This window comes from Artibeus jamaicensis, unplaced genomic scaffold (assembly GCF_021234435.1).
Source record: "Artibeus jamaicensis isolate MK-2021 breed Jamaican fruit bat unplaced genomic scaffold, CSHL_Jam_final contig_415, whole genome shotgun sequence".
Lineage (NCBI taxonomy): Eukaryota > Metazoa > Chordata > Mammalia > Chiroptera > Phyllostomidae > Artibeus > Artibeus jamaicensis.
In genome coordinates, this window is record NW_026521823.1 from 36195958 (window position 1) to 36208809 (window position 12852).

The 12852-nt window shown below is 38.3% G+C and overlaps 1 protein-coding gene across 2 annotated transcripts in view; it reads right to left on the minus strand.

Annotated features, from left to right (window-relative positions):
• Window positions 1-12852, minus strand: part of INTS6 (integrator complex subunit 6) — a 74060-nt gene that overhangs the window by 19462 nt on the left and 41746 nt on the right. For both annotated transcript variants that reach the window (XM_037132498.2, XM_037132497.2), the window contains 3 exons: window positions 9199-9382; window positions 3091-3216; window positions 1322-1476 (listed from right to left, as the gene is read on the minus strand). In XM_037132498.2, the coding sequence (XP_036988393.1) occupies window positions 1322-1476; window positions 3091-3216; window positions 9199-9382 (465 nt within the window). The remainder of the gene's footprint in view (window positions 1-1321; window positions 1477-3090; window positions 3217-9198; window positions 9383-12852) is intronic.

The window sequence follows — 12852 nt, forward strand, 5'->3', positions numbered from 1 at the left end:
TACTTCCACATTTTTTTCTCATACATTTCCTCCTCCCACTTGAAATCCTACCCACACTTCAAAATCCTCTTTGGCTTGTAACAATTTGCAATAGACAACCAGAGTAATATTAATAGATAATGCTTGTGATATTGATTTTGAATTTCTATTACAATTAGACAAAGTACCACACATACGACTGAGGGTATTAAATAAAGACAATCAAAAGAATACCAATAAAACCATATTCAATACAAATATGGTATCTGTTTTATAAGAGTTGAAAAGAGCTCCAGAAGAGAAAGTAAAATAAATAAACAAGGAAACTGATTTTCTCTATAAGGCCAGACAAAAAAACTATGATGGTTCAATTAGAATTAAAAAAAAAAAAAGGAATAAAAAAGATGCCTTACTGAAATTTACTAAATCTAATTTCAATGAACCCCAAATAAATAAAGGAAATATCATTTTATAGATGTTATGTAGATTAAAAATAACTATTCTCCTAAAGAGTTGATATAGGTTTAAAGTATAAAAGATGTCAAATAGGATTCAGTTTAATTTGTCAACAATATCTGGATTTTAAGATATCTGAATATCTGAAATACAAGTCTTATCTTCTAAGGGTAGTATATCTCGCTCTCCCACAAAATAGCCCAGGATGTCCTCATATACTAGAAAAAATACTAATGTGAAAGGAAATGTAGTAACAAGATTACATAGATATGTTGTATAATTTTACTCTATTATCAGAAATAACAGTGAATTCACTGCTATTCACTATATGGTGAATACTGATAATTCACCATAACCTTTCAAACGAGCTTTACTGTTCCCCCCCAAAATAATTCATAAGCCAGCCCAGAAAATCATTTCTATATTAAACCTCCAAACTGATGAAAAATATAACTGAAACCATGCAAGTCAACATAAATGTGTAAGACTAAATCCTAAAAGACTGCAGGCAAATGGTCAAAATTATTGTGTAAGCCTTCATTTAAATTCTAAATTGTGTCCCTGGGACAAATCTTCACATCACGTTATGTTTAGAGTCCAAAGAGAACTCATGAAACATTTATGATTCTGTACCCAGATGCTAAAAAAAAACCCAACAGAAACCCACCAGCAGAGCATCCATTGTGCGTCTCGAAAGAACCAGTGCCTTTCTCCCATTACTATGTAATGAACGACACAATATACTAAAGCAATTAATAGCTTATCACAACACTTTGAACACTGTCGTTTCTGTAAATTAGCCACATATTTAATTGAAAGTAGTAAAAACCAGCATAAAAAGCAGATAAATGGTCACTGTTACAATGTCAGTCTGTCTGGTACTTACTAATGTTGGAGAATTCTGATCTGGCCAAAAGGACTCTGGAACGGGCCAATGACCTATAGGAACCCCCGTTTTCGGGTTTGGTCTGACGTATATGAGTTTGTGACAGCTATGCCAAGGCTGAGATCCAAAAGGCCTTGATATATCTGGCTGCCCATCTATAGCAAAGAAGATAAAAAAAAAAAAAAGCATATATCATTAAGGAGAAAAAGCATCATCAAAACTTCAATGATATCTATTATTACTTCACTTAATAAAAATGTCCTAATACTTGTTCAATTCTGAACTTTTCTATTTCCTTTAAATAGTAGAATCCCATCATGACCACTTAACATCTAGATCAAATGAAATTTCACTAGAGAGTGAAGCCTGCAAATGCCACTGTGAGTTCAACAGCTGAAAAGAGGTCCCATGGCATCCTTTCCTTGCCCAATCGGAATACGTAAAAAATACTTTATGGTAAATAGTTATTTAATGAATAATATGCTTCTCCCACCAGATTATAGGGGCAAACACTCAATTTCTTCATCACTGTGCTTGGCTTAGTAAATACTAGGTAAGCATTGCTAAATGAGTAATCATTTCAACTAAAGCCAGATAACTTAAAAAAAAAAAAAAAAAGAATAAGCAAATCCTGATTTGAAGTACCTACCCTTATCTGAAATAATTCTATCAAAATAGCAACTCTCTTCAACTAGACATTTATTTAGCGCCCAACTCTAAACCAAACAATAAAATAATCTAAAAATAAATACATTCCATGCTTAACTATTCAATTAAAAGAAAATGTTTATTTAAAGAAAAAGCAGAAACAGCAAGACAATTTACATAATCTTGCCACCTTCTGCTCCTTCCCTATAGTCCCCCGCTGAGGGTGCCCAACTTTCATCTTATGACCCTCCCTCTCCCAGTCTAGAGGATCCCCTCTGCCAAATGTCAGTGCCAGCTTCCTAATTCTTGTTGCCCGCTCCATCGTACAGCGCAGAAGGCCCAGGTGGAAGAGTTGTCCATTGGCTCTAATGCAACCCCTTAAATACTCTAACATGAACGGTTCATGACCACAGAGTGTTGGAATACAGCCAGGTGGAGCTGAGCTAGAGACAAATAATCAAGCTTCACGGCAAAGGCTGGGTCCGCATTTTTGGAACCATGTAAACCATTTGGTTCAGTCTAGTTTGGTCCTTAGAAAAAATATAGCTAGGCAATTAAATAAACATACTTGTGAATTAAAACAAATGGGAGAAGCATATATACAGGAGAGAGACAACATTATAATAATAAAAAGGATACGAGGTTGCTCATCTGCAAATACTTAAAAAGTTTTTTGGCTCTTATAAAATATCATGCTATGAACAATTAATATAAAAAAGTGATGTTACGCCCTGGCTGGTGTGGCTCAGTGGATTGAGTGTTGGCCTGTGAACCAAAGGGTCGCTGGTTCCATTCCCAGTCAGGGCACATGCCTGGGTTGTGGGCCAGGTCCCCAGTAGGAGGCACACGAGAAACACATTGGTGTTCCTCTACCTCTCCTTCTCCCTCCCATGCCCTCTGTCTAAAAATAAATAAATAAAATCTTTTTAAAAAGTGATGTTACTGAACCACTATCAGTTCACCTTGACTTTCCTAATGAATCTTCCTTCTTTACCAGCAGCTGTTTCGTCACCTTAATAATTCGGTCCTATCGATCTTAGGGCCGAATCATACTTAGTCTTTCAATTCCAGTTGAATAATTTATACAAGTTTAGAAAGTCCGTAATAAAAGTGCAACACACCTTCTACAGGGGAAGGGTCTGGTCCTGCTTTTTCGAAGTTTATGACCACCCCACTTTGCACTTTCTGCACCAGGGACTCCAGACACTGATTGAGCATTCTCGGAGAGCACACGGAGTATGAGCGACCTGAGAGGTTACAAAGAAAAAGATAAAATAAAGTCTGTTGCAGAAATTCCTAACTTTAGCAAGAAAGAATAATTAATAGTGGAGTTTCTGACAGTAATGATTAACAGAAGTTCAATGGTAAAGTTTGACTTACTGCATTATCTCATGGGAGAATGAACAAAACAGTTACTTTCAATAAACCAACAATTCCATTTTATGGGAATGTATAAATTTTTCCCCCAGTTATCAGTATATGGAAAATACAAACCTTGGTCTGAAGAAATCACAATTAAAAAGGTCATCTTTTACTTATATATGTATATTATATAAAATGTGATTTCAAAAATATAAACATAAAAAACTATCTCTGTTATCCAATACAATTTATCTTTACTATATACACACAACATCTAGTATCTAACCGCCCCAAATCTTATCCCCACTTAACAAAAGTGTACCATAAGATTAATGCTAAGCACATAGTAGATACTTAATTATTTAATTAGTCTACTGATAGTTACTGCTTATTTTAAATATTTGCATTTTAATATACAGATGGTAGCATATGCTTTTCTAAATTTCATCTGGCTTACATACTTGAGAATTATCTATCTTAAGTAAATTTCCCTTCTGAATATTTTATAATCTATAGGATTTTTAGTTCAGAAGCACTAAAATGCTAATGATAAAAAAAATACCAATGAAAAGATCTCCTCAACAGAGAACTTCAATGTATCTAGACCTGTGCAGACCTGTGCAGACCTGCGCTTGCTGGCCACCTGCGACTATTAAGAATTTGAAATGTGGTAGTCCAAGTGGAGATGTATGGTAAATATAAAACATGTGCCTGATTTTGTAGACTTAATATAAAAATGATGTAAAATGTCAACAATTCAAATATAGATTTCATGTGAAAATAATATTTTATATATTGATTTAAGATATTATTAAAAATAATTTCACTTTTCTTTTTAATGTGACTACTATAAAATTTATAACTATACAGTTAACTTGTATCATATTTCTATTATATGTGCTTATGTAGAACAATACTGAAAACCTTAACAACTAAAACAATCTTTAATCAAACAAATATCTTACAACATAATTTTCAATGAGCTCAATATGGAATTTTACAGATTCAACAATTTGACCAAACATGGCTGTATCATTATCTCCAACATACCAAATTACTCACACCAATTTATATGTAACATGTAACTTGCTAAAGGCTACTCAGAAAAAAAAACATTAAAAAGCAGTGGGATTCAAATCCTCAGAGTCAGCTTTAGTGAGAAAAACAAGTATCACGTAACAAACAACTTACCTGTGTACGGTAATGATAGTAATCATAAAAACACCTACCAATTACTGAGCGTCTGTCTATGTGCCTGGCACTACACTAATCACTTTATCATATTTATTTATTAATCCTAGCAACAACGCATGAGTTACTTTTTCCATTTTGCGAATAAGAAAACCACAGCATGCACAAGTTAAATAATTTAACTAAGTACAGTAACTCAAGGTGAGGTTCGAACCTTTAGGGCATTAGAAACTTCAATCTGGGTGTACTTTGTTCCCTGGAAACCAGAGTATTAATTTGAAACAGAAGGTCTACATGGAGGCACAGTTATTTGAAAGAATTTGTCAGTTAAAACATTTCTCCTTGATTCAAACATGTACATAAAGTAATAAATAAAAAGGCTGACCACCTTATCGTAACACACAAATTATGTAGAGGACTATATACAGGCTGAATATCTTATTTCATGACACTTAAGCACATTCCCAAGAAGCCATTAAAAAACAAAAGTTTTAACTGTGGCAATTCCCTCTACTCCCCTAACCTGCGTCATCAATTCACTGATAGGAAAATGTAAGTAAGTAAGGAACGATCTTAGTACGAAATAAAACTACTAGCAAAGATGTTTAACAAAAATTAGAGAAAAGTGAATAAACTTGAGTCACCTGGTGAAAAACAAATATCCATTAGTTCTTTTGAAAATTAAAGAGAAATAGCAATGTTTGCCATCTCTACATAGTGAGCCATACCCTACATAATGTTTCTCTTGCCCTATGTCAAAACTCACCTCTTGGGACGCGTGATACTTTGAAGCACAAAGTTTCTAGGATCACTAATTATATTTGTGTGAAAAGCACACACACCTTCAAGTTAAGAAGCTGGCTCACTTGTGGTTACACAGAGTACACAGACACACACAGAAATAAAACTAAATATAATGAGTCATGAGTCTGAAGGCAGTAAAGTGGGGGGAAAAAACCAACTTTCCCACAGAAGTCTACTATTTAGCATCTTAGTGTAACAGAGAAGAGACAAAAAGAACATTTCTAAACTGGGAAACAGTTTTTACAGAGGCTAAGAAAGTGAAACTGATTTAATCTAGAAAGCTGTCTTACTATTTTTATGAAATGCTTTTGACCCTCATACTCCCACCAGCATGTCTATTAGACATTTTTAATTTGATGTCTCCCCTCTGCCACCCACCGACGCCCAGGCCATTCACTTACCCTTGTTCAGGCCAACCGGCCAGTCTCAGAGCCACCCCAGAGTCCTTCTTCCCTCACCGCCTCATCCTCGGTTCTGCTTTGCACCAGATCTCCTCCCACCTCCAAACCTAGCACTTGAGCCCCAAGTACCATCATCTCCTACTAGTCCCTGCTTCCATTCTTGCCCTCCACAGTATATTTTCAACTAGCAACTCAGTGATCTTTCAGAAATAGAAATCAGATGTCACCTATAAAAAGCCCTCCGATGGCTTCTCATCACACTAAGAAAATAGCAACTATTTCTCAGGACCTAAAAGGCTATTCAATACTTGGTCCTTGCCCACCTCTCCACACTGTCACTCTCTGCCCCTTCCATGTCAGCGACAGCCATGGCAGCCGTCCTGCTGCCCCGCAAAAAACTGGGCACACTCCTTCCCTTACTCCCCGCCCTCTGCCCAGGTCTCTGTGCGGTTTACTCCACTGCCCGGATCTCGGCTTTCCCATTAGACCTATCGTGGTTGTCACCTCGAGCCACACACAAATCCTGACTCACTCATGTTGTACACCCCAAACCAATGTGATGCTGTATGTCAATCTTACCTCAACTGGAAAAAGGCAGGTCAATGGACATGCAGCAACAGTAATTTTAGTGAGATTAATACTTTAAAGACACACCAGGGCTGATTTAACCCCTTTCAAACAAGTGACATTAACTTCAAGATTAGAAATATGAAAATGTAATTTATTTTAAGAATCGCTATTTTATTTACTTCTTTACACAAGCCCAACAATCTCCAAGGATAAACAGTTTTTCAAATTGATTCAAACTGGGGCAAGCATAATCCTTAGGTTTATGATAGGGGGGGGTGGGCACCTCCTCAGAAGCCTCCCGAAGAATACTCTATACCCTTACACATTTTTTCCCTTCACATTAAGGAGCACTCCTTCAAATAACACTGAGTCGTTTTACATGCTTTTATGTCACACAGTCCCAAAATGTAAGCTGGCTGTTGTTCCTGTTTATTCCCAGCATCAAAAATAGTTATTTGCCCTGGCTGGTGTAGCTCAGTGGATTGAGTGCGGGCCTGCGAACCAGAGTATCAGGGTTTGATTCCCAGTCAGGGCACATGCCTGGGTTGCAGGCCAGTTCCCAGCAGGGGTCACACGAGAGGCAACCACACATTGATATTTCTCTCCCTCTCTCCTTCCCTTCCCCGCTAAAGAGATAAATAAATAAATAAATAAAATAGTTATTTGGCATAGAGTGTGTACTCGTAAATCACATAATAGTAAAAGAAAAATGCTTACAATGACAATTATCCACTTTTTAAAAAGCATACATTAAAAATTTAACAAAATATTAATCAATTATTTTGGCAACATGGCAAGTTTCTTTCTAATTTTCTTCAATAAATATAAATTACAATGGGAAAAATAAATGTATACACACTACTCTTATCATTAAGTTTTAAACAACACACAAGAAAAAATGCACAAGAATTAGTAGTAGTGATTACATATTATGTAGCTCAATGCCAACAGATATTAGCTTTCCTGTTCTTTCCACTTTTTTGATGTCTTATCTTCAAAGCTTTCTGCAGTGAACCATAAATAAGAAAATGTATTCTCGACATATATGAAAAGCACATGAGTAGCTTCCCATTGCTGCTTAGCGAGAGCATGGAAAGAGGCGAATAACCTAGCACATGAGGAGAGACTCAGGATGCACATCTGGGAAAGCTTCCTAATTTCCTAACCAACTAAGGTTTCTGGGTCATTAAAAGAAATGACCAAGAGTGACTGTGGAACCTTCACCTCTGGAGATGTTCCCATCAAGAACAGACAACATAACTTTAGTGCGCTTCTGCCCAAGGGCAAGGACATTAACTACGACAGGAGGTCTCGGGTTCTTTTCAGACTCTGATTATGCCACTCACTTCATTTCACATTCTGAATATTCTTGATCCTACAAGGCAAAACATAGTCCCATAACTTTACCACAATTCTAAGTTCAATCTAACTAATTTATAGTAAGGATTTCCAATGTGAGAATGTTTAAATTAGCCCTGGCTGGTGTAGCTCAGTGGATTGAGCGCAGGCTGAGAATCAAAGGGTTGCTGGTTTGATTCCCAGTCAGGGCATGTGCCTGGGTTGCGGGCCAGGTCCCCAGTAGGGGGCGTGCAGGAGGCAACCACACACTGATGTTTCTCTCCCTCTCTTTCTCCCTCCCTTCCCCCTCTCTAAAAATAAATAAACAAAATCTTTTTTAAAATGTTTAAATTATAGGCCCTTCTATAATCTGTTAAGCGAAAACCCTAGAGTTAAAAAAAGAAAAAGAAACAAAAATCAGCATTTCAGCAAGTGGGTCAGTTCAAGGCTGAAAACTAGAATTTCCTGAATGCAAACGTGCATCGCCCCCAGCAACAATTAGGACTATCACTGAAAAATACTATCCATGCACAGAGAATCCTTAGCATTGGATACACACACCTTTTTTTCTTTTGTAGATTAAATTGCGAAGGCACCATAAGAGTTCACCAAGAAGCACTTCTATTAAATGGGAACATTTAAAAATAGAATAACAACTTCCTAACTTATCTATTTCACATGCCCTTTTTGTCTGTGACTTTTGCATTGTTCAAAACCCCATGGAATATAGAAGAAAAGCACCTGCAATATCCACTTCTGGATACTATACTTTCCTTTAACTCACGAAGCTGGCAGGATGAAATCTCAGGGGAGCACCGACTGGGTCTGGAGACTCTGCCACAGGCCCCCGAACCAAGGGAGTTCGTGGTGTGCCACACTCGGACCTTCTGGTGCCAAGTCCTTTCAGTAAGAACCTAAATGCTCCATGAAAACAAGAACACCGAGTCTGTCCTGTTCACTCCTGAAGTCACGGAGCCGTGGTACACAGTAGGTCCTCATACATATCCACGCAAATCAATCCACCTGCTAGCCAATTTCCCACTGAAGACATCCTGCGTCTATCAGGTGTCCTGTTTCAAGAGTGTTATTCATGTTCACTCAGCACAGTGACCACCTGGACTAGCTGGATGCGACCCCGGAGTCCTCTTGCCCACCCAGCTTCCTCAGTGCCTCTGGGGAAAATTGCACTCACCAGGCTTAATCGTTACATGCACAATGGATAATGAGATGATTCTCAAAACATTTTCACAGAAAATAATCCTACAACATTTGTAAATCATTGGCAAACTCTGTAGATAAGAAAATAAGCTCGATGACTTCAAATACCAGCATTGTCTACGTAGAAAAAAAATCACTGTTCATTATGATACCCAAAAGTTTTCACATCCTGTTCAAATCAAATCACAGACCTTCATCAATGTAGTTTTAAAACCGTGTACATCTTCTAATGACCTTTATGATAACTTGTCAAACACAAGCAAACATGGAGTTTTTGAAATGTACACTTTCAAAACGCCCTGATGAACGGCTTTATCACTGACTGGAGGCCGGCAGAAAACTTACCGCCTGTCACTTCACACATGGGTGTGATCGCAGAGTCATCCAAGGGCACGCCTGTCAGCTGCTCCGATTCGACAGACATGGTGCCCGGCAAGCGCAACACCAGCGCGAAGAGCCTCTGATCCCAGCGGAAAGGCTCCTTGGTCAGTTCGCTTCCAGGCAAAGGAGAATTAAGAGGTAAATGGAGCTGAAAGGGGAAAAAAGACCAGTAAAATTTCCGCACACTATAGAGGCCACATTAATTACACCTACCTTAAAACAACATGAGTCTCTCACCACTCAAAAAACAAGCTCAACAACAGAAGCGTGTGTACGTATCACTAAAACGGCACATGGGACAGTTACTTCAATTTTCTGAAGCTCTTCTCTGAAGACCTCAATTGAAAAAAATCTGTTACTGTAATGCTTTTCAGATTTTAATTCTACTAACCCACCAGCTGCTGAACTGTTTCCAAATATATCATTTCATTTTATCTGAAAACAACACTTATTATTCCTATTTTCTAGTTTTTAAAAAATGGGTCTCTGAAAAAATAAATGATTTTAGCCTCCTGGGTCTAAGTCTGTACTTTTTCTATTCCACGTAAGCAGCCTTAAACACCCCTACCATTAATAATTTAAATATGCTTCATTTTTATACAAAAAGTATGTTCCCAAAGCATTTGCATAAAAGTAAATTTTGTCACTCTAACTGCACATCAAATGTATTAAAGATAATGATTCTTGCCACATCTGATTAAAAATAGAGGATCTGGGGGTTTTGCATTTGTTTTTTAATGGCTCTCCCCATCCCTATCAGACCTGCTAAATCAGAATCAAAGATTCTTAAAAATCTTAAGAAGCCTTAAGTGATTCTAATGAGCATAACTAAATAGGGACAACAGACAGTATGTGTTCTCAGGGTGTAATAGAAGTAAAATGTCAAAAGGAAAGAAAAGGGGAAAGGAGAGAAAGGCTGAACCTGCATCTAACCAAGTCTTTAGTTCTGGCCGTCAGTTTACAGGGACGACTGGGGAAATAGGAGCAGTTTAACTGGGGAGAAGTCAGACCCAGACATTCTACGGGACAGATGACCTGGTTCCTCTGAGAAACTGATGGCGTGAACACGTAGCGTGGGGAGGGAGGAAGGCTGATGGAACTGTCATAGGATAGAAGACAAAGCCATCAAAAGCAAAGATTTTTGAAACAACTGGAAAATTTGAAATATATGTTACTGGAATTATTAACAATATTTTAAATGTGATGATGATGTGCTTAAGAAAACTAAAATCCACATAAAATTTTTAAAAATAAAAATAAAACTCAGGATCAGCATACTCAGGAACTTATGTAAATACTAGAGTTTTCTTCAAATTACAGAACACATGTTAGAATGATCACTTGCAAATTCATTGCCAGAGTTCATGCTACTTTCTTCATAAAGACATACTTGTATTGCTTACAGCCTTTCTATTTCTCACCTCAAAGATTTCTGAACTCAATAAATTATGGATTGAAGTCATTCTACACCGACGGAAGACTCAAGTTTCTTCACTGCCTTACATCGAACCACTGAAAGAAAATCAGATTCTAAGCAGAGAGCTCCAGGTAAAGCTCTGCAAATGGGCCCCTCTCTCCTAAAGGTTCGTGCCAAGATACCACAATTCCTATTTCAAGATCAGCCAAGGTTTGGTGACCATGGGTGGCCAGGAGTCATGAGCTCTTCCTCTAGCACTGACCCTACTCCAGGCAGAATTCAAAGCAACAATAAGGAAGGAAGGTTGAAAGAAAGCTGGGCCAAGATGTTCTCCAAGGAAGGTTCTCTAACCTCAGAGGCTCTGGGGCACTTGCAAAAACAGCTCTTACCACTATTTCAAAGATAAGTAAGAAAGCCTTTTTACTGCAGACTAACCACCTTTGTACTAGGGAAGCACAACTACCAGGTGCTCGGTCATTTTCTCTTTAAGATCACAGAAACAAAGCACCAGTGGCACTGGAGGGAGAGTTTCAGCTGCTACTGCTTTGAGAAGCAATGAATACGTGGAACTACCTCAAGATCCCAGTGGCTAGCAGTGCCATAGAGACCTCATATACAAGTAAGTGGTGGGCAGAAAAATGACAGAGACCTCATAGTAGACTCGAACACACAAACGACTAATCAGATAACAATCTGACACACACACGAACAACTAATCCAGAAATGAAAATCTGCAAGGCAGACAACATCCAATAAAATAATTGGCCTTTGGCTGTATCCAGGCTGTAACTGTATTCCAGGTGAGTCCTCTGTTGGATATGAGTATTACAAGTACCTCCTTCCACTTGGAGGGCTTGGTGGAGGCCCTCAGCGCTGAGCCCCGAGAACTCCCAGACCACCAGAGGGACTGGCAACACAGGGCAGCTGGGGGTCCCCTTCAGAGTCAAAGGGAAGGGAGGATATTCCTACTCCACCAATCAAGGAGGTGCTTGGGAAATGGGGAGAAATGCAAAGTTTTCTTGAGAAATATCACCCGATAAAGAAGTAGCAAACCACGCTAACACTTGTTCAATGACAACGCGGTGTTTCACTTCAGGTGAAAACAAACATCCCTGGTTCAAGGCTTTAGTGAGCCAGAGGCCCCCTGGGCCTGAAGCAAGTGCCAGGGGAGCCCAGAGACAGGTGAGCAAGAAGCCCTGCAAACAGCTGCCTGGCGTTTCCACGGAAGGGGCCCTTCCGAACGACAACATGCGTCCGAACGACAACATCCGTCCGTCACTCCTCTCCATATTCAGTCATCAACTGCCCTCAACAGAGTTAGTTCCAGTGTGACGTCAATTCCCATTTTCACTGCACATTTAATTTCCTTTTGGTTCAGTTTACACTCCAGTCCCTTTTTGTTCTCCAAGTGTTATTTACAGATTAAACAGTATATTGGACATGGACTATATATATAAGAAATATTAAAGCAGAAAATCATTTGGGGATCTGGAATGGATTAATTTAATTTGCATGATTTCTAAAGGGAAAAAATAATCCAGTTTTCAAACAAATCACTTCTCGAACAGCCTTTGGAATGAATTAAGTTCAAGACCAAGGTTCCACTGGTTAAAACCAAGGTTCCATCAAGGTTAAAAAAATTAATTGTTAACAACAACCACATACTTACCATTATACGGCAGACATTGTTCTAAACCCTTTATGTACACTAATTCATTTATTCCACAGGCACCACCATAATTTTTACTTACAAATGATAAAAACTGAGGCATGGACAGTTCAGCAACTTGCTGAAAGGTACATGGCCAGAGATGAGACAGAACTGAACCAAGTAACCTGGCCTCTGAGTTTGTAATCTTTTTTTTAAATAAAGATTTTATTTATTTATTTTTAGAGAGAGGGGAAGGGAAGGAGAGATATGGAAGGAGAAGGAAAGAAACATCAATGTATGGTTGACTCTTGTGTGCCCCTTGCTGGGGCCTGCAACCCAGGCATGTGCCCTAACTGGGAATTGAACTGTGACCCTTTGATTCCCAGGCCCAGGCCCAATCCACTGAGCCACACCAGCCAGGCTGATTCTGTATTCTTAAACAAGGCCTAATTATTAATGAAACTATAATCTGCATTTTTTAAATCAAGTACTTAGATATTAATATAAAAAGAAACTAATTCTATTAAATGGAAAGAAACCTTCATTATAA